Here is a 22,364-nt window from a genome sequence, read left to right as displayed (position 1 = left end):
AAGAGACAGTAGCTAGGACGGCTGGTCCCACTCCATATGTGAATAAAAACAGGAGGATCTGGACGGTGTCTTAGACCTGGAATTAAATTGGCAGCCAGATGAGGCGTGTGGAGCGCTGGTGTGATATGTTCCTTTGATCTGCTTTACCTCTGAAGTAGGCTTCCACATGCTGAACTAACTGTATGCAGTTGATCTTATTAAATCATGAACTATCCCTTTTGAAAAAGCTACATTTTGTGTTAAAACTGTTGAACACAAAAGCCTTTTTAAGCTTATGCTAAAAAACAAATTTAAAATCAAGATTGCATATTTTTCTAAAGGATCTGCTCTTAGGACTTATTTTGGGGAAGTTCCATATGGCTTGCATCTACAGGAGGTCAGACTAGGTAATCACAGTGGTCCCTTCTGACCTTGGAATCTATGAAAAAAAGAGAAAGCTTTAACATCTTTTTAATGGCTACTTTACAAAGAGTCTAACTTTAAGTCTTGGACTCTTACGTGACCAGACAAATGATCTCACTGCTGAGCAGCAGCCAGGTCAGCTGCTAATACTAATTACTAAGTAGTGACTGCCAAGGATTGATGTTGCTAAATGTGAAGTTTGCTGGTTTTGCAAAATATTGACTTGAAAGTTAAATCAAAATGTTGTGGTCCTGAGTTTTAAATATACCATTGTAAGTATCTTTTATATGCAGGAGAATGAGATGGGGGGAGGGGGAGGTAAAAGTGAGTTATTTAAAAATGTATTTAATTTAAAAATTCTCTGAATTAGATATTGTAGGTTTGCTGCTGTACAGAGGGCACTTTTGTATCAGTGAATCTTAGTTCTAGATTAGAAAGCCCTCCCTAAGGTGGTGGAGAGAGAGCATTTTATTCAGTCTATGTATTCAGACCTCCAGGGAAAGAATGCCTGGTATGTCTGCCTGCTGTGTCTAATGCATTGTACTTTCTCTTTGAACAAAGCTGTAACAAGCATTTAGTCCTTTCCTTACTCCCCTGGTGATGCATCTTTGTACACTTAACTCCTTGGGCACTTTAGAAATGAATGCTTCTGATCAAACACAAAGGAATGCACCCAGCAACATGGCTTTCTTTCCCAACTTTGGTATCTTTTTGAAAATTGTTTTTTGCTTATAATTGCTGATGCACTCTGGCAAAATAATTGTTGTACAGGCTTAAATATATGCCAGGTTAAGCTCATTGTCTGTCCAGAAGGTGTTTCTGCAAGGTAAGGATTCCATTCCATCAGCAGCTAGGAAATATGTTTTTCCTCTCTGTGGATTGTGCCAAACGTTTTGTGGGGAAGAAAAAAAGGTACAAGTGCATAAGATATTCCATTGATGAGGGCAGTAAGAGTATGTAGACTTATTTAAATTTATTTTTGTTGCTTATGCTGATTTTTGAAGTCCTTATCAGTGTAGGCACTGGCTATATTTCAGGCCTCTTCTGGGTTTTTTTTGGCTGGGTGTCTGTTTCTTTTAGAAAAGGAGTACTTGTGGCACCTTAGAGACTAACCAGTTTATTTGAGCATGAGCTTTCGTGAGCTACAGCTCACTTCATCGGATGCATATGCATCCGATGAAGTGAGCTGTAGCTCACGAAAGCTCATGCTCAAATAAACTGGTTAGTCTCTAAGGTGCCACAAGTACTCCTTTTCTTTTTACGAATACAGACTAACACGGCTGTTACTCTGAAACCTGTTTCTTTTAGGGTTCCATTGATTTTTGGCCTTAGGTCAGCAAGTGTTTTTGCCTTTGCTATGATGGGTCCTAGGGTGTGGAACTCGTTTTCTGCCTGCACCCTCATGAATAGCTACCTCAAACCATCTCCCCAATTTTTAAACATTACCTAAAATCCATTTTCTTCCATCTTTCCCACTCAACCTGTCCCCATCTCCTTTTGTGTTTCTTGCTTGAACATGTTTTTAACTTAAAATGTTACCATATTTCATAATTCGTATATAATTTGACACCCAAGAAAGCTTTTGCATGGGGCACTTTATAAATATAATTATTACTATCTGGCCTTTTCACAACAGCTGAATACTGTCTGAAAGAAGAAAACAAGATTTATTCTTCTCTCTTCAGTATGAGAGCCCAGGATAGCATATTTTTAGTTCCTTTTTAAAATGGGAATTTTAAATGAAGACAAAAGGTATTGTTTCTGAAATGATGTCATTTGTCTTCTGGGAAGTTACTTCTGCTGTATTGCTGACATGCAATTTACTCTTTCTGAATAGAGGATCTTATCTGTTGGGGTAAGGTGAGTTTGTTGGAATATTTTTTTACATGCTGTGCTGTGTAATGCTAAAGGTTAAAACTGATTCCTTATCCTTCTGGGTTCTGCCTCATTTTAAACAATATATATTAGTGGAAGGCAACCAGTTAGCATCTCTTACTTTTAAACCCACTGGCTTTTTTTTCAAGATGATCTGAGTTTTTCCATGTCATATAATTAACATATCTCTGCTTTCCACTTCTTCCTTTTTTTTATCTTAAAAACAAAGACCAGAGCTGACATTAATTTTGTGCCACATTTTTACAAGTGTTCTATGAAGTTAGTTTAAGTCCTTATTTTTAAAAAAAGCATTGTTTTACATTTGTAATAAAAATGCAATTACAGTGTAGCCTAACAAAGTGATATGTATATATTAAAGTCCAGTATGTTAAAGCCTGATATCACAGTTCTAGGCACTTAGGTACGCATGGTATAAATGTCTAGATTTATTTTCTATTTGCATTCCAGTCTCCCACACAATGTGGTAGGTGCTGCTGTACATATGACTGACTGGCAGTCTTAACTCCAAAGAGTTTTCAGTTTAAGAAACTCAGCTCTATCTAGCTGGATAAATACTTGCATGACTAGTTTCACTTATTCCATTGGGATGAGTCCCATGAGTAAGGGCTGCAAGACCAGGCCCTAAATACACTGTTATCAAGTGTTGCATATTCCAATAATAATAAAGTGGACCAAACATAATAAAGCTGGGATGTTATGCTCATGGGAAGATGCAGCTCTCAACACTCTCCCCCCCTGTGTGTTTTGGCTGGGATCTGGAAAAACCCCACCAAGGAAAGAGCCCCTTTAATACCTCTCCACACAGGGAAGGATGGAGGCGCTACACAGTAAAGTATCCTCCAGCCCTGATCCAGGTCTCCCCAGCTGGTTTCCCCCAGGGCAAGGGGATGTGTAGCACCTACAGTAAACTCTTGACTCTCTCCATTGCGCTTCAGTAGCCAGTGAGATTAGGGAAGGATTTGCTTTATAGACAAGGGTCCTGCAGTTGAATCTTCATAGATTGACCCCTGTGCCTGTAAAGAGCTCTTTTGACTTCAGTGGCACCAACGTAGGTGAAAGTGTCCAAATCTATCTCATAGAGCTGGAAGGGACCTTGAAAGGTCATCAAGTCCCGTCCCCTGCCTTCACAGCAGGACCAAGTACCGTCCCTTATTTTTGCCAGATCCCCAAATGGCCCCTCAAGGATTGAACTCACAACCCTGGGTTTAGCAGGCCAATGCTCAAACCACTGAGCTATCCCAATCAATTGCAGGGACAAGGATCACAGGAGAATTTCAACAAGATAACATGTACATTGTTAGAAATATCTCCCATGCAGCTGGTCTGAGCAAATTCAGAATATTTGGAGAGCCCCCTACTGAAAACAGCATTGTTATGGAAGAGTAGATTGGCCATGAATTAGCCGTATATATCTCTGTACAACTAGCCTCGCTGGCCACTGGAGGTCACTGTTGCTCCACAAAAATACAACTGAAAGGCCATTCATCATATAGAAAGTATCAGGGGGTAGCCGTGTTAGTCTGTATCCACAAAAACAACAAGGAGTCCGGTGGCACCTTAAAGACTAACAGATTTATTTGAGCATAAGCTTTTGTGGGTAGCCACCAGACTCCTTGTTGATCATATAGAAAGTGATTCTGAAACAGAGCTTGGTAATGAGCAGAAGAGCGCAACATGATTTGCAGTGGAAACATCGATGATGAAATCAGACTTCAACCAAACTAAATACAAAACCACATTTTTTTTTTCTATGAGACCTTTTAGGAAAGTGGTTTTCCTGACCACTTCCTTTAGAAATGAACAATCTCTCTTACCGTCTGGAAATATTAATGTGTCTTTTCTAATGAGATTTTCAGTTCTTGTGATTATTTTCTGTTTTTGTTCCATTTGTACATAGATTACTACCATCCAAAGAAATCTTTTAGAGGGCATCTGGTCATTTATATAAAAATTAAGAAGTAAAGTAATATACACTGATGGAGTCTGGCGCTTACATTGTGTAGTTGATCATTTATATTTTGGTTTTTAGTTTCAAAGAAGTTATTCTGTGCCCAGAACTCAGTGTAGTACTATTCTTTAATATATGTTTTAATTTAAAAAATCTTTTTTTTAATTCAGTGAAACATTTTTTTAATATGAAGACCTAAATTGTCTTTGCAGTTTTCTTTTGCCATAGCTATAGCTTATTGCATTTATGATTATAAAAAACTTGAGGGCGTATGGAATCCAGAATTTCCTTAAGTCTTATTGCAGTCGGAAATTTTAGAAAACTTAGAAGTGTTTGTGTTGCCTAACAAAAAGGATTAAAAAAAATAAAACTCTGATTTGTTAATTGAAAGGCATGATAATGGAATACCTACCGTGGATAAGACACTTACTTAGGGCCTGAATCAAATCTCACTTACATTTTTGTAAATCGGGTCTGATTATTAGAGTAAATAAGGTTACATCAGTAAAATCATTGTGCAATCAGAATCAGACACTTAGTGTCTCATTATGCCAAAGGTTCCCCATTAGTAAAGCTCGTATAGCAATGCTTGCCAACCTTTATAAAGTATAGAAATATAGAGATGTAAAAATGCTGTCTGTTTTAAGTAATAGTGTTATTACATGGCTTTGTAGTGGCTAAAAGTCACTAATTCATTTAAATCTAGGTCTGTAGTGATTGAAAGTCATCAGCATCTAAGGGCTGACAGACGTCCTGTGTGAAATGAGTTGGTGATCTTGGTTTCTAATGGACAAGTCCAAAAATCACCACAGTTACAATCATTTGGGACTAATTGGCAGCCAATTTTAGCAGAGGCCAAGAAACAATTAGATGTAGAGATTGACCTGTTGCTCCCTCTCACTGTTACATGTGAACTCTCCAGACCTGGGCAAAAGCATGTGGGCGGGATAGTGCGGGGAAGTCTGTATGACTATTGCCCCCATCTGTATTATGTGGATAACAGAGAACTTCATTATATATCGGCCTGACCCAAAGAAGGTCACTGAAATACATGGAAAGACTCCTATTGATTTCAGTGGGCTTTGGATCAGGCCTGAGGGCTGCTAATCCAGCACACTTCAAAGGAACTACATTCACTTAAAATTAAGAAGAAAATAGCAGCAGTGCAGATTTTTGTTGACAGAATATTTTAATTTAACTCTTGGCTTCTTAAATAACGATTACTTACTCAAAAATTTTGCTTTTTCAGAATGGACTTTGATGATGAAGATGGGGAAGGTCCTAGCAAATTTTCAAGGTGAGCTTTTATAAGTACCTGGCTAAATGATTGGCTTTTTCGATGCAGGAAGACAACTAGCAAACTACTAATATTGACAAAACCACAGTCACATAGGCTGAAATGTGTTTGGTATCTCCCAATGCTAACGGGTTGGGTTGAATTGCATTGGCAACATCTTCTGTGTCAGCAAATTAGGCATACCACATTCTGGCACATAATAGCCAGTAACTAGGTTGATATCCACTAGATCTCAGCCCACAGAGTGTCAAGCCCTGCAGGAACTCTTTGATGAGCAAATTTTTTCAGATGAATCTGCTTACTGTAGTTGTCGGCTCACGACACTCAGAATGCATTTTGCATCATCATATGAAACGTTACATATATCACAGAAACAATTTCAGATAAGGACATTTGTGACTTTTACTTACAATATTCCAACTTTGAGAGAGAAGCTCTCATTATTCTTGGTTGCTGAATTTGTCTTTCTGCCACTGAAAATAAGTTTCCTATTGGTTGAATGAGTTTTATATTGCTTATGATAGTTCAGATTTTTTAATTGACGATTCAAATATTCTGCCAGATCTTACTTTAAATATTGTGTGTGTGTGTCTTGAGGAGTAACATAATATTCCAATAAAGTTAAAACAAAAGTTAAGTGACATTGCCATCCTTCACCTTTCATTTCACTTTTGGTTACATTGTTTGCAGTTTCCCATTAGAAAAATATGGTGGGACACACCGTGTGTACTTAGAAGCCCACCACTATTACTCACATTGCAGTTGGAACCATGATAACAGCCATGTTTAATCACAGTTGTCATTAATAGGGTTCTAGAATGGTTTTCCTGCCTAATATTGACAGTGATATTGTGTTAGAACCAAGTTCTAAAACCATGTCATGACTTACCTAGTAAGGTCAACAGTAGCTCTGTTTAGCTAGTGCTGTTCTCAGAAAGGATATCCCAATCCAACTTTTTGAGTGGTATTTTAAAAATGTGAGTGTTAAAGAACTTCACAGACTTTAAGTGCCTCTGGCAGCAGCTACAGAAGTAAAATATTATTATATTGAGCTGATTTGTGCATGCAGATGTCTGTTCACATGCGAAAATGTAGGATTTTGTAGGCATAGTGTTACATATGCACTTTGCATGACATCACCCATTGCCAGAGCCTTTGAAAATTTGACCCTGTGGGGGTCCTGTTTTTATTTTTGTTGGAGCCAAATTCTTATGTAATGTTAAATTCAGGTGCTCATGTATCTGAAGACAGAATTTGGTGATTAATTGTTTTTAGTGCTCTAGCCCCTTAACTCTGTACTCTTTTGAGGGAAAGTGCAACATATTACTTTGTTTCCATCTAATAGTATACACTATTTAGAGACACAGGCACTCTCCATTGAGCCGATCCTTTTCCTTTATGTTTTCAGGGCGTGACCACATCCCAGAAGGCAAAGTAAAATAGAGGAAGTAGCATTTTATCCTGTAGTCAGTACAAAATAAGGGCCTGATCCTGAGATTATTGGCGTGAATGGCGACTACAGGATGAAAGGCTTAAGGCAAAATACACCAATTCAGTCCTACTTGAGCTCTATTTTGAGGATTTAAATATGACTCCCTGAAAAAGGAAATGTGACTGTAAGACTGAAAAAAAACTCTCTGGAGGGCTCATGAGAAAATTTATTACCTACAAGTACTTTTAACTCACTTTAAAAAATAAAAAATCAAGTTAATGGTGACCCTTTAAGTTTTCAAAAAAAAAGAAAGAAAAGATTTTTATTTATACTGTACTTCCCATGAAAGCTTTAAAGGATTAAAGACACTAGTAAAGAAGCTGTGGTGCCTTTGTACTTATCGTGGTAAAGCAGCAATTATAATATAGAAAATCAAATGGCTTTTCTTGAGAACTAATGCTCTTTATTTTCAGAAAAGCATTTAGCGCTATTATTGAGTTCTTGACAACCCATAGTTTTTTGTTTATTTGTCTCAACTTTTCAAAAAATAAACATTAATTGGGACCAGGTATTTTGATTTATTTCCAACAGTAGGATCTTCTTTTAGATATTGTTTTATTTCATGTCCGCATTAGGAAATACTGATTCCAAATGATGAATATATATTTAGAAAAGAGAGCGAGAAAAAAGGTAACATTTTATAAGTAATGTTGCATGCCCCTGACTGCTATTTGGAGAACACTACAAAAAGGATGAAGTCCTAGCTCCATTTAAGACAGAGGTGAAACTCCCATTGACTTCAGCTGCATTGGGAAGTCACTCAAAATATTTAGTGTAATTTAATTTATAATACATAACATGATGTGATTTATTATAAATTCCTGCTACCTGATTGACCATATTTCAGTCGTTTCATATAAGAGAAAATAAGAAGTTTTAGTGCCTGTATTTGACACTTGAGCATAACTCTATACTTGTTTTAAGAACTCTCACACCTAGTAGGCGTCTATACAGTTTTGCTTTATTTCTCTATACAACCCTCAGTTTATCTGTCCAGATCTTTTTTTTTTTTTTTTTTTTTTAAATAGGCACTGTACATAAAACTGGTGCATTTACACCAACTGAAGAGCTGGCCTGGTGTGTATAACTCCTGAGTATAACCAGATTTTGGGAGGCAGGGGGAGTTTCTAGTGACTTTAGCAAGGGGTCATAGCTAGACACATGATCATTAACCACCACCTCTATGGAGAAAGATACTACACTTTTTTGCTATTGCTTCTGATGCAAAAGCAGAATTCTACTTTGTTGGAGGGCATGAGAAGGGCACCAGATGTGGAAGGCAACTTTGCTACATCTGGAACAGAATAGAAAGCACATAGATATGCACTGACACATGTGTTAACGCCTTCATTTGCCTAGAAAATTAAAAGGGCTGTGGGAGTTGGGAGGATATCTTATGCAACCCACTTTAAACTGTTATTTTTCTTTCTTATAACTTTTGGCATGTACATATTTGGGTCTATGTGGAAAGTTAACTTTGCAAGTGTACAGAGCATTGTAGCATATTAACAACATTTTATTAGTGAAATATTCTCTTTTTATATAATAATCTTTGAATAGGATTAATTGAAAAGAAGATATGCACTTTTAAATTGCTCAGGCAATAAACAGAAAAGATTTCTATTTATGTATGATTGATTAATCACGGTAGTAATCCATGAATACTCCTGCTTGTATAGTAGGTTTTAGGCTTCTGTCCTCTGTAGGCTGCAACGGCTAGAATGCAACAAATTATACACGCTCTAGGGAGGTTAGTATCTGCTCAGGTGTAATAATATTTAGCCTTCTGAGATGTATGCACAAGGAAGTAGGTCTGACATTCAATCCAGAAGACGTCATTGGTGATACCTATGCCTTGTGAAATGACAGACGCTTGCACCAAACACAGTATGTTATTTCTAATACAGAGAGGCAGATCGCCATTGACTTGAGTGGAGATATACTGACTTACGCCAGCTGACAATCTGGCCCAGAATCTCATAAAGAATATTTGGTGGAGTGTACAGTGTCTGTATTAAACCTTTTTACAAAGGTGTCCATAAAATAATGAACTGTGTTTGGATGTCTCTGTCTTTCCACAATTTATATGTCATCACTGCCCTCTACTGAGTGCCATAGCTAGTGGATGCAGCCTGCTGAAGATGTCCCTACTACAGCTGTGCAGCCAGGAATATTTCATGGGTTACTATTAGTAACAGACTAATGGCACTTTGTACAACTTCCTCAAGCAATATACAAAAAGGCTCTAATATTTTAAGTGAAACCAGTGGGTCATATTTTGACCTTTTTCATATTAATACACAAAGAGAGTTTTTAACAACTGGTTCCTGGTCATTCAAAAAGTTTCACCAGAGTCCCCTTTTCCTTTCCGTTCCGTCATTCCCATAATATCATGCTTCTCTTGGTGTAATTTGTAGTAGTTTGCAGTTGCAAGTGTTGTCTTCACCTTCTGCTTTGTATTGACTTTCTAGTTTTGCATAAGCCTTTTGAATTTACTTACCGTAATTTGTTTACTGGTATGATGATGATCAAATCTCTGGTGATAAAGAAAAATTTGCAAGGTAGGCGTGTTCTGTAGAGATCCTCTGCTGAGAGAAAAGAAGGGGGATAGTGGTATCCAAAAATTCTCAGTCTGTGTGCCTTAGTTTAGAGAGCTGGTTATTTTGTTTCCAGGTGGGAAGAATATCAAAGTACTGCTGATTCAGGGAGGATGGCCAGGTAGGAACAAGGAAAATCACATACGTTTTGACCCTTTTATTTTATATGATAACATTCCGACTGATCACAAATCGGTAAGGTTCACTTATCTAGAGCCTGATCCAAAGCCCATTAAAGTCAATAGGAGACTTCCCACCTACTATTGACTTTGGGGACTTTGGATCAGCCCCTTATGGCCAGATTTTAATACCCTCAAAAACATTCTTTAAAAACCAGTTAGGAATTCTAAATCCAGGACTCCATCTTCTAAACTTGTTCATGAAGTTGCCAGGATCTGTGGTCCCTCTTGCTATCTACTAAGCTCAACTTTAGTGATTTCCAGGTCAGTGTCAGATTTATTTCTTTGGCAGGCCCTTTACTGACCTATGGATTAATGTAATAATTTTAAAGTTTTAAAATAATAAATAACATGGAATGTTGGATTTTGTCACTGTTTCCATGCAGCAATGGTTCTGTTGTCTGTTGGTTACTCTGTATGGGATTGTTTTTAACTATGCAGTGTGGTTGTAGCAATGTCGGTCTCAGGATATTAGAGAGACAAGGTGGGTGAGGTAATATCTTTTATTGGACCAACTTCTGTTGGTCAGAGAGACAATCTTTCGAGTTTACACAGAGCTCTCATATCTAATCTCTCTCTAGTATCCTAGGATCAACATGGCTACGTCATCTCACTCACAGACGGTTGAGAATCTGAAACAGGTCCTTCATTAGGAAGAATGTGATAAACAAAGTATACGGTAACCTTAACAAAAGAGAGAGGTTGTAATTTGTTGAACCATTAAGGGCTGACATTGCAATACACTTGTTTGATTGTATACTCATTGATGCTTTACTCCTAAGTAAGGCTGCGTGCCTGTCATGGAACTCATGGATTCCGTGACTTTCGTGACTTCTGCAGTGGCCTGTGGCTCAGGCCAGCAGCAGCAGTTTGGGTGTGTGGGAGGCGGTTGGGGCAGGAGGTGGAGATATGGGGTGGCGCTTACCGGGGTGCGGGGAGGGAGGGGTCTCCAGCTCGCACCAGCATGTCCCTGCAGCACCTAGGCAGAGGGACCAGAGGGCTCTGCGCACTGCCAGCGCCCGCAGGTGCTGCCCCTGAAGCTCCCATTGGCTGTGGTTCCCGGCCAATGGGAGCCGTGGAGCTGGCACTTGTGGCGGGAGCAGCATGCAGAGCCCCCCTAGCCACCCCTCCCTCTAGGAGCTGCAGGGACATGTGGAGCCGGTAGGGAGTCTGCAAGCCCCGCCAACCCTCCCCCCAGCACCAACAGGGGTCCTAGGCTGCGCGCTGCAGTCCACTCCTCCTCCGCCCCCCAAACCAGTGGGCGTCCCGGGCCGTGCGCTGCCGCCCGCCTCCCCCACAGCACCATTGGGGGTCCTGGGCCAACCCCCCAGAGCACCTGCAGCTCCCCGGCCCAAGTTTTATTTAGGGGTATATAGTACAAGTCATGGACAGGTTCCGGGCCGTCAATTTTTGTTTACTGCCTGTGACCTGTCCATGACTTTTCCTAAAAATACCCGTGACTGAAACGTAGCCTTACTTATAAGGTCCTTATTGATATCAGTGGGAATTGTGAATGTGGAGACAGAACTCTAAAATGTGTTGATTCTGTTACAGTGACTCCAACATGTAATACCTACATATGATACCCTGCACATATGATGCATCTTCTAAAGCAACACAAGCCAGTGCATTCCAACTCTTCTAGGTGTTCTATGATCTTGCTTATTTGCTAGGGTATTTCAAAGAGATACATATTGCAACTGGGATCCCGACCCTAAATTTAAAAAAAAAGCTTAGTTGTGAAAAGTGGGTGAAAAGTATTCTGATCTTTGCTTAGTCCACTTCCATGAGTCACTCCCTAATTATTCAGCCCTGAGTTATGCTAAATCAGAATAAATTAATCTCTTCCAATACTGCATGTTGTACCTGTCAACATTACTGGATTCTCCATGTGGTAATCTGCAATTTCACATCTTGTTGGATCAATCAGTTATCCCTCAAGAAAACTCCATACACAGCTCATTGAAATCAGTGGAAGAAGCTGCTTTGACATCTGAAGTGGCAAACACCTGTCCTGGGCATGCTTGTAGGTAGCTACCGCTTTACAGGTACAGTATGCTGGTGCCATGTCAGAAAATAAAGAAATGCACCTCTATGATGCAGTGTAGTTTTCTGGGTTCAGTAGGTCAGTTCCTCAGCTGATGTAAATTGGTTCAACTCCATTGACTTAGATAAAGCTATTTAATTTGCACTAGCTGAGGATCTGGCCCATAGATCCTAATTTATATACAGTATTGACAGCTGGTAATTGAAAAACCCTGAAATGCAACTGGCCAACTCAGTAATATATTTATTGTTATGTGCTGAGAACTTTGGAAATAAAATTTAAATGAGTCAGTGATCCTCCTTGTTGTAGGGTATGGGGAAGTGTGAAGTGGAGGGAAGAAATTTAATTTACTGGATACTTGTTTTTCTTAATTTGATAGGTGGACTGAGTGCAGTGTTTTGCCATGAAAATTAATGTCTGTAGGCTAAGGCTGGGGTTTTCAAAGAATGGAAATTATACATCTAACTCTGTTAGACCTCTTTGAAAATCACACCCTAAATCCTGGAGTCTTTACACAATTTTTAACTCAATTATTTATCAGGTAAAATTCCGAAGAACTTTAATGATAGTTTTGACTGAGTAAAAACTTTAAGATGTGGCGTTTTATAATTATAAATGTTGTCACTCATGGAAGACAAAGTAAAACCAAAGCTTCTGATAATGTTTTCTTTTGAATGTTTTTTGAGCACAGTATTAGTATTCAGGAACTCCGGAGTTCTAATCCCAGCTCTAGCTTTCTTTGGCTTCCTCAGACTTCCTTTGTAGCTATAGTCAAGTTATTTAACCTCTGTGAAACAGGGTTATTGTGAAGATGCTCTAGGTATCTGTGTAAGTCTCATTGAAGATAAAAAGCACTATATTAGGGTTGAATATTGTCATAGTTATTTTCTCTTATATAATTACCTGTTCAGTGTCTGGCAAGTCAGGACCTACTTTACCTTTAATATTTGGTTTAGATATTGTATTTACTTGTTATACAAAATATGGTCCCAATCTTGCGCATCCAAATATGGTCCCAATCTGATCCCTGCATCCATACATAACCTTATTGAGGTCTTAGGAGCGGGCGGCAGCACAGAGGTTGAGGTCTGCTGCATAGGATTACAAGATTGCGGTCTATATCGCCATTACAAAATTTTAGTCAGAGCTGTTGCTTACTGTGAACCTGAAGTCCATTTGAGGCTCCCATTGATTTAATCAGGAGCTGGATCAGGATCTATATTAATACAAGGAACACCTCACTAAGGCCCTTATGCTAGGAGGTACAGAACATCTCTTGAAAGGTGGGACTTCCCCCGGAGTTGACAGCCCTCAGCACCTCACGTTCCTTTTTCTGTCTGGTGCTCTAAACCAACTGAGGTAGAATTTCTAGAGGATTAGAGCCAGGAACTGGCAGTTCAGAAATCTGGATTCTTTTCTCTGCTCTGCCACTGACTCACTGTGTGACCTTGGACAAGTCATATTTAACCATCATGTGCCTCAGTTTTCCGACCTGTAAAATGGGGGATAATAATGCTTACATCTGTAAAGCGCTTTGATCACCTTGGATGAAAGATGCTACACAAGTGCAAAGTATTATTATTTATTTATTTATTTATTTATTTGTTATTTATAATACCAAATGAAAATTCCTATACTGATCTTGTCTTTGCTTTTTCTGTTGGCTTGATCTTTCTTTAAATGTTTAGGGAGAATCACAGTGAAATTGAAAGACGCAGGAGAAATAAGATGACACAGTATATCACTGAGCTGTCGGACATGGTGCCCACCTGCAGTGCATTGGCCCGTAAACCTGACAAGCTGACAATTCTGCGTATGGCTGTTTCGCACATGAAGTCTATGAGGGGCACTGGAAATAAATCTACTGACGGGGCATATAAGCCTTCTTTCCTAACAGAACAGGTAGTTGCTTCATAAATGTTATTTCTTCCGGACTAAATAATCCTATTATTTTGAGAGGTGGGATAGAGAGGTCAGTAGGTTCTTCACATTGTTTTCCTTGCTTCATTAATGAGAGGCACACAATCCCAGGTGTGAACACAGACAGATTTAGAGAAAATTCAGATTTGGATCTGAACTATATGGCTAGCACCCATCTATAAAAACTCAGAACTGGAGAGCTTGGATCTGAACTTATGAAACTCCTCCTTAGTTTTCTTTTGGCTATAGGGAAGATGATGTAACTGGTATTTCAAGGGAGCCCAGGTTCAGTCTTATCCACTGGAAAGTCCTCATGCCTGCTGGTACTTTTGAATCCAGAGGGCTGTAACTGACGCACTTTTGCTCTTAACAGTAAAGTTCTTACATATGTAAAGAATGGCTTGAAGCAATGCATATTTCTGTTAGACAGATACCAGCAGCTGCTGAGCTTGCAATGCTCATATCTCTGTGTACTTTTGTGATGGGTTTGGCCCCTTTGGGGTGTCACCTGATGTGCTGGGGTGCCACTGAGACAGCCTGTTCTGCCAGCCTGGGTCCCCTTGACCTGGCCTTGCTGGGTTACGTTCACAAGCCTCTTCCAGGCAAGCACACAGGCAGGGCCACACCCAGCTGGACAGAGAGACAGAGATCCGCTCTGGAAAGATTCAGCCTTAAGGGCTTGCCCCAACACTCTGATGCCCACTCCCTTTAAGGGGGACAAACCCAAAGGTTTTATGAAATTCTCTCCCTCCCTCAGTGTGGAGGGAGATATCCCCCCCCCCCCCCCGTTAGAAATTACATAAACTGGGTTATATTATAAACAAGCGATAAGTTTGTTAACCACAAAAGGTGAATTTTAAGTGAATATAAGAGGTAACAGAACAAAGCAGATTACTGACCAAGTAAAGCAAAATACGCAAGCTAAGCTCAATATACTTAAACAGGTTACAAAATGTAAATTCTCACCCTAAATGTTCTTTTAGGCAGGTTACAAAGTTTGTGGTTCAGAGTTCCAGTTATATTTCTTTTCAGACTGGACCCCTGTCTCAGTCTGGACTCCACCCTGGCCTTCCCTTCAGTTGGCTTTAGCAGTCTTTCTTCTTTGGCAGACAGGCCATGGAGAGGAGGAGTCCCGTTTGCTTTCCTCCCCACCCTTAAATAGGATCCCTGAAAAAGTCCCTTTGTTTCCCAAACTTGACCCCCTCACCCCCTCCCTTCCAGTGGAAATTTACAAGAACTCCCAGGTAATGTTTAGTGTCAGGTGACAAGACCACCTGACTCTGTAGTATCACAAAAAGAAAAGGAGGACTTGTGGCACCTTAGAGACTAACAAATTTATTTGAGCATAAGCTTTTGTGAGCTACAGCTCACTTCATCGGATGCATTAGCCCACGAAAGCTTATGCTCAAATAAATTTGTTAGTCTCTAAGGTGCCACAAGTCCTCCTTTTCTTTTTGCGAATACAGACTAACACGGCTGTTACTCTGAAACCTGTAGTATCACAGCATCCATGAGTCGGTGGCAATATGGAGCCCCGCAGGAAAGCCAAGCCTTTTCACAGTCCATTGTCCTCGCTGATGGGCCATCCGCCCTGTCTGGCTTTTCCATTGTTGTACCTGAAGCGTTAGCAGTGGGCATGACCCAAAGTAGCATAACTGAAATACAGATACATAGTCAATATTCCTAACTTCAGATACAGAAATGATACAGGCATACACATTGGATAATCACATTCTGTAAATTATAACCTTTCCAATGATACCTTACGAGACCCATCTTGCATAAGGTACATCTCAGTTGTGTCTTATTCTTATCATAAGCATATTTTCATAAAGAATATGGAGTGAAATGTCACACTTTTATCTTGGGTCTCTCTAAATTTGCTTCTGGGGGACAGCAAATGTTGTCACTTGACTCGTCGTCTTACCTCTGTGTAAGCTTGAAAGCTTGTCTCTCTCTCTCTCACCAACAGAAGTTGGTCCAATAAAATATATCACCTCACCCACCTAGTTACTCTTCTTTAGGGCAGACTAGTCACTTTTCATTGTATCATTTTTTATTTTGAGACTTACAGAATGGCTCACGCTTTTTTTTTCTATTTCCAACTGTGTTAATATTGGATTTAAAATGGGGCCATAAATCCTCCAGAAGTTGCAGCTAATATAGAGGCAGGTGGGCCATTTTAACAAAATCATCCTGTTTTTAGTTGGTGTTTCAGAAATGGATACACTGACATTGTGGTGAAAAATAAGATACATGTCAGCAGAAGCATGTAGTTTATTAGCAGTATTTCTCATAGCAGTTACAGCTCTTTAAGGCAATGGTATCAGTTTACCAGACTCAGATCTCTTCCTTATCACCCAGTACCATCCACCTTCTGTTCAATTTTGTGCACTCCCACCCACAATGGAGCTTGGAATGTCCCTAAACTGTATCTTGCTATCTAAGGCTCCATTGTAGGTCAGTGTGTGATATTAAATGTGAGATGTACAGTGGGTGGGCAGCAGGGTCTAGCACAGACATGCATTGTTTAGGCACCTGTCTCCACGGTAAGTAATAGTCGCAAAAGTTTGAAGCAGCAGCACCTGGAGACCCTTATATAAGACACTAAAATATTTAATCAAAACAATAAAGTGCACAGTGAAAGAGACTGGCTTGAGAAACCTCGTTTGTTGCTATACATGTTTCAGTTGCAACAGATTTGGGTGGGTGTTAAAGAAGGGAGTCTGAGTAAACAGAAATAAAAGATAGGGCCATGTTTTTCACTCCTCATCAACCATTTTTGCACAACTGATTGCTTCCACCAAAATTGCTACACATTTTTTTTTTTGATACGTGCAAAGAACAAATTGTGCACACCGGTCAAGCTGCTGGGCGACTAACGGCCCAGGTTGTGCATGCAGCAGTGAGCATTATGCACACAAAAAAGGTAGGTGCTCTTTAACAGGAACACGGAGATCTGTGCATAAAAAGAGGCTGTTTGGAAACTGGCCCTTAGCATTCAGATGATTCAGGGAATGGAAAATGTCAGTAGTGACCCTCCTTTCCTATGTGGAAAAGTTCTACAGAATTTAATAGAGATTAATAATCTTTCAATAATTTTTTTTATTATGTCTTTGCTATAGATTTCTATTGGAAAGTTTTAAAAAAAAACCTATTAAAAGAATATCATTCCTTATGAGATTTTACAGATTTGAATAATAGCTAAAAGATCATATTACACTTCAAAAGAATTGTGTTGATTTTAATCTCTGTTAAATCCTATAGAACATTTCAATAAGGATGGAATTGCTGTGTTATCTTTAGCATGTCATTCCCCTGTCTGTGCCTTTCTTTATGATACCCACTTCAGAGGGGAGTTACGAGGCTTAGTTAATTTTTCTAAACTGCATTGAGCTCATCAGATAAAAGATGTTGTTGTAGTTACTAAGATTAACAATTTTTGTTTCATTGCAAAATGGGATGCATTGTTATATCAGTACCACATTGAAAATGTGGTTCACTTATTATTTGACCAGCCATTCGAATCACAAAAAAGTGTTGAGTTGAGGGTGACAGATGTATTCTTTAATTCTCTCTTCTTGGTCGCCTTCTAATTAAATCCTGTCTTTGCAAGGAACTGAAACATCTTATCCTTGAGGCTGCAGATGGGTTCCTGTTTGTAGTTGCAGCTGAGACCGGGAGAGTCATCTACGTATCGGATTCCGTTACTCCAGTGCTGAACCAGCCACAGTCAGAGTGGTTTGGCAGCACGCTCTATGAGCAGGTTCATCCAGACGATGTGGAAAAGCTGAGAGAGCAACTGTGTACATCTGAAAACTCTATGACAGGTCAGATATGTCTGATGTGTGCTTCCTTGTATTATGGTTCCCTTCTGAGCTCAGCTGAAGTTCAAAATCCCGATTAAAGCCTAGGTCAGTTTAGCCTTTTTTATCTATGAATAACGGCAATTCAATTCAATGAGATTAGGCTGCCATTGTTTTGCTGGCTGTGCAATGATGGTGGTGAGCTTATTCATTTATGTGTGGTGTTAGAATCTGCTCCCCACTTACTTGACTTCAGGTTTGGCTTGTATACACCGCCCCCCTCCCCTCCTTAACTTAGCTGTACCTTCACATCTCTGGCTTACCCAGGTGTGGATTCTGCATTGTTTTCCTTCCTTACTCTCTGATCTTTTTATCTTCTTCACAAATATGTGTTTTCTTTATGCCTGTGTCTATTTTGAAACCTGAAGTAATTTTCCACACTTCTGTGTTTTCTAAAAGTTTCATTTGGTCTGTTAAGAAAAACCATATGCAAAAGATTTAATGCTTGGCAGCTCAGAGTCACATGTGGCTTTTTAACAAGACATTTGCTGCTCTTAGCTAGTGTGTGATTTATAACATACTTTGTGGTTTTCTACTTTTCAATTAAAAGATGCATATCTTTATCTTGTAATTGTGGCATGTAAAGCCATCAAGGCTGAGTACCACCAATCGGAGATGTGACCTTCGTTAATAGGGCATAGGCTGTGTTAGAATTAGCAAGATGGAGCTAAATCCCATTTTCACTGAAACTTGTAAAGTAGAAAACCAGAATTACTTAAAGAATGTGTAGGCTTGTTCCTTTTGTCTAGCCATGCAGTATGTGTATATCTGAGGAATACTCAGGCTAAAGAAAAATACTAGAGCTGTGCAAAAACAAGACAAAGCTCACATGGTTTTCACTTCCTTAGGAACTCAAACTTCTGACCTTGTTTGCTGGAAGTTTTTCTGTGTTTCATAACTGAAAGGCCTGTGACCCTGTTTCAAGTGAACCTGGGCACAATTTACAGCTTCCATCTCAAAAGAGTGCCAAATTCATGGTTCCATGGGGTTTTGGAGTCATGTGGTTTTGGCAAAGATTTGCTTTATTCAAATCAGAAACTCAAAGCAAAACTCAACTGTGAAAATCCATATGGATCAAAACCAAGAGAATGTTGAGAAGAACCTGGGCAAACTGCTGAGATCCACATAGCTCTAAAACTTTGTGCTTTGTTTAATAAAAATATAGCATACACGCTCCCATTGCATATAGCACTTAATACAGAGCATTCCCTTTTAAGAAGCAATTATCCCAGAGACTCACTTAGCGCTTAGGGGTGGATCTTCAGAAGCGCTTAGCTCTGTTCAGACTGGAGCAAGGTTAGATCAATGCTGAGCACTTCTGAAAATCCAACTCTAAATATATTCATTCAGTTTTAAACTTGTGCAGCTTTTTAGCTGAACCTTCCTTTGCATGGAGAAAAAAACCTTCAAAAACTGAAAACATTTGGGGTCAAATCCTCTCCCTGAAAAAGTCCCTTTGAGCGACTAGGTCAGCGTAAAGGGATTTAAATCTGCCCTCAATGGACAGCTGAGGATTCCCCAAGTCCAAGGAAATTTTCAGCTGGTATAAAATCTAAATAGTTGTCCCTACGCCAGCCCCTCCTGCCTCACCCCGTGGTGTAGGGGCCATGCTGGGCATGGGAAGGTGCTGAAGGCGCCGAGTCTAGTGCCAGTACAAGCTGGTGCAGACAAGAGGAGTGCATGGGAACAAGTTTGTCGAGACGTTGTGAACCCGGTTTCTGTGTAGCGTTATAGAGAGCCAGTACTTCACCCTTCACATGGCCAATTAAATATCTCTCCAGCCATAAATGCATTCAGCAGCCTGATTTTTACGTGCAGTGCTGGGAATTGCATGTACACATTAGACATGTACTATCACACGCGCACATACCGTTTATGTGCATCTCAGAAAAAACCAATCTTTTAGGGTATCTCTGGGATCTTAACTGGAGTTTGTATAAGATTAGTCTAATTGTTTTCCTGTATTCCCATCTGTCTGTAGCCATCTGCTGTCTCTTGTCGTATACTTAGATTATAAACTCTTTGGGGCAGGGACTCTTAGCGCAGCGTGGTCCTGGTCCATGATTGGGGTTCCTTGGAGCTCTGATAATACAAAGAATTAATGCTACTGCTAATAGTCTAAAGTAAGTGACAATCCTTGTCAAATGTTCTTATGCTGCAGTTTGAGTCTTTCTTTTTAAAAGAAGACACCACTAGTGAGATTTACATACTGTAGCGTTAGTACAGACAGCAACAAACAAACTCTTGAAATTCAGTTTTAAAGTTAAGTAGTTTGATTCTGCAGTCTACCATAAACTAAAATTAGGTATACTCCTTTCAGACAGTCAGATCAGTTTCAATCCATTTGTAAGATGGCATGCTGTGGTACTCCAACAGCCATTTTATTGCCCCTTGATCTCGCTCATCCGATGAAGTGAGCTGTAGCTCACGAAAGCTTATGCTCAAATAAATTTGTTAGTCTGTAGGGTGCCGCAAGTACTCCTTTTCTTTTTGCGAATACAGACTAACACGGCTGCTACTCTGAAACCTCTCTGAGTAGTGTGGCCATATATATTCCAAAGTGCACCACACCTAATGTACGCAGTAAGACACCACCCTTTCTCTAGCATGAGACATGCTGAATTCAGCAGCAGGTTGTAACTTCTACATCAGTGTAATGAAATAATGTAGGTAAATGAATGAATTAATTTTTTTTTAAAAGAACCACGCAGAGAAGTGTTTGCCTCAAGCTAGTATTTATCAAACCATTTGGGCAGTCCCTAAGCCTCACTCTGTTTTCCAAGATTACTGTTTTATACAGAACAATGCAAGGCTTGAAAGAGAAGCAAACTGCAAGCCAGCCAGCTGCTTGTTTGATTTTTCCTGCTAAAAGTACGGTTCACCACAGGCAGCAGGAAAATCCCACATCCTTCCATGGTCACCAGCTGTTGAGCAGAGGGGCCACACAGGGAAACAAGGGGATTTTTCAGGTGAAAGTTCAGTTTAGAAAAGTTACGATTTTTAATATTCTCCCCCCTTCTAAGTGTACATTTCCTCATCCCTGTAAAATACCCTTTTCACCTGTTGAGGTTTGGGAACAGACACAATAGAATTCCACAGAAGCAACTTTTACTGTCCTGTATCAGATCACATGGCGTGAGCCTCTGGTATGTGCATGGCACCAGGATATGAATGCTCAGTATTATTATTACATTGCTCTGACTTTCCCAGTTAGCCCCGACTGTTAGTGATCCCTGGACACAGAGAGGCTGTTGCACATTGTGAGCGTTTCTGGGTCTACCGTTGGCAAGTACGATGTACAGACAGTGAGAGAGTAAGCTCTTTCTCGCATTTCTGCACCCAAAGGTGAAATAAATGAGGGTGAGACTGGGACATGGATGCACAGTCCCATGGACCTAAACTATTGATGCTGTCTGCCCAGAGGTAGTGAAAGGCGGCTTCCATCCTGATCCCATGTGAAGAGGAGAAATGTGCAGTGATTTCACTGAAGGATGGTGAATGTGATACAAAGAAGTTGTCCTACTGTTCACGACACAAGACGAGACTCCTCAGAAGGCCAGTGACAGTCTGAGGAGAAAACCAAGGCCCAAACCAAACTATGCTGGGCTTCACATCTGGGACATCAGCCTGGTCCCTGGCCAGAAAGTGCCTTCTAGCAGAAGGGGATTCTGAAACCAGGATCCAGTCTGCCCAGCTGCATCTTCTCTCCATTACTGTGAGGGCAAGCGCAGCCTCATCCTTGCGTACCTGTGCCTCCCTCATGTGCATCATGGAGTCTGTACTGTTAGCACTAAATGTGACTAGCAAATATCTTGTGAGGAGTCACGAGGGAAAACAGAGAGGACATGAGATTTCTGTAGTGTTGAGTTTTTAACCTGGTCTAAGTTAGATCCTGCAGCAGTTTAAAGGCATGAAGTTGCAGAGAAAACTGGGGACTTTCCACCTATGTTTTAGATGACTAGTGACTTCTTCTCAGTGGTTGAGATGGCAGGTATGGAAGAGATAAGTGTGACTAGAAACACACACTTACTCAGCCCTTGACTCACTTTGTCAGGTCAGTGGTGGTATTTTACAGTCTTCCAAACCATGGGAGGGCAGTGGGCTTGTTGCTGATCATGTAGGCACATAACTATATGCAAAGGCTCATTAATGTAATGGTATTAGAGCTGCTACAGATATTGTAGCAATGGGCATAATAGAAGTGTCTAATTAAATAGGCAAAAACAAGTCCTAGAGGTAAAGAGGGTCATCTTCCCCTTTTGCACTTCATTTTCCTAGAGTTAGTTGAGTGCTGTATCTATTTTTGGCTAAAGGGAAAATGGTTGATTTCTATGTTGTTTCATAGCCATGGAGATTTTGGGGGAGGTCTGGGGATGGAACAGTTGTCTGCATGTTTATTGTAGGGTAATTGATAACACATTGTAGCACCAAGAAAGTATGGATCAAGATGAGCTAGGAAAGGCGAGGACTGAAATGTGATAGTGACAAACAGTGCTCCTAAAGAAGGTGTTTACATGTGCTAGATGAGTTAGTACATTCTGAGAAGGGAAGAAATTCAGGAGAATAATCAAAGAATTTTTCTTTTTTGTTCTTACAAGTATCCAAACAGGAAAAATGACTCTTAATTTAAAACCTAGTTGGTCAGAACTGTGCTCTTGGAGAGTTGTAGTTGATGATACTGTACGGACGCAGGGGACTGTACTATCTGATTCCAATGTGG

At 40.0% G+C, this 22,364-nt stretch overlaps 1 protein-coding gene across 4 annotated transcripts in view; it reads left to right on the top strand.

Moving 5' to 3' along the window:
• Window positions 1–22,364, top strand: part of ARNT2 (aryl hydrocarbon receptor nuclear translocator 2) — a 137,691-nt gene that overhangs the window by 34,407 nt on the left and 80,920 nt on the right. For all 4 annotated transcript variants that reach the window (XM_037911187.2, XM_037911186.2, XM_043523799.1 and 1 more), the window contains exons 3-5: window positions 5,496–5,543; window positions 13,547–13,760; window positions 17,395–17,608. In XM_037911187.2, the coding sequence (XP_037767115.2) occupies window positions 5,496–5,543; window positions 13,547–13,760; window positions 17,395–17,608 (476 nt within the window). The remainder of the gene's footprint in view (window positions 1–5,495; window positions 5,544–13,546; window positions 13,761–17,394; window positions 17,609–22,364) is intronic.

This window comes from Chelonia mydas, chromosome 10 (genome assembly GCF_015237465.2).
Source record: "Chelonia mydas isolate rCheMyd1 chromosome 10, rCheMyd1.pri.v2, whole genome shotgun sequence".
In the NCBI taxonomy this organism is placed as follows: domain Eukaryota; kingdom Metazoa; phylum Chordata; order Testudines; family Cheloniidae; genus Chelonia; species Chelonia mydas.
Note: the sequence above shows the minus strand (reverse complement) of the source record. Positions and strands in the feature narration are given on the sequence as shown.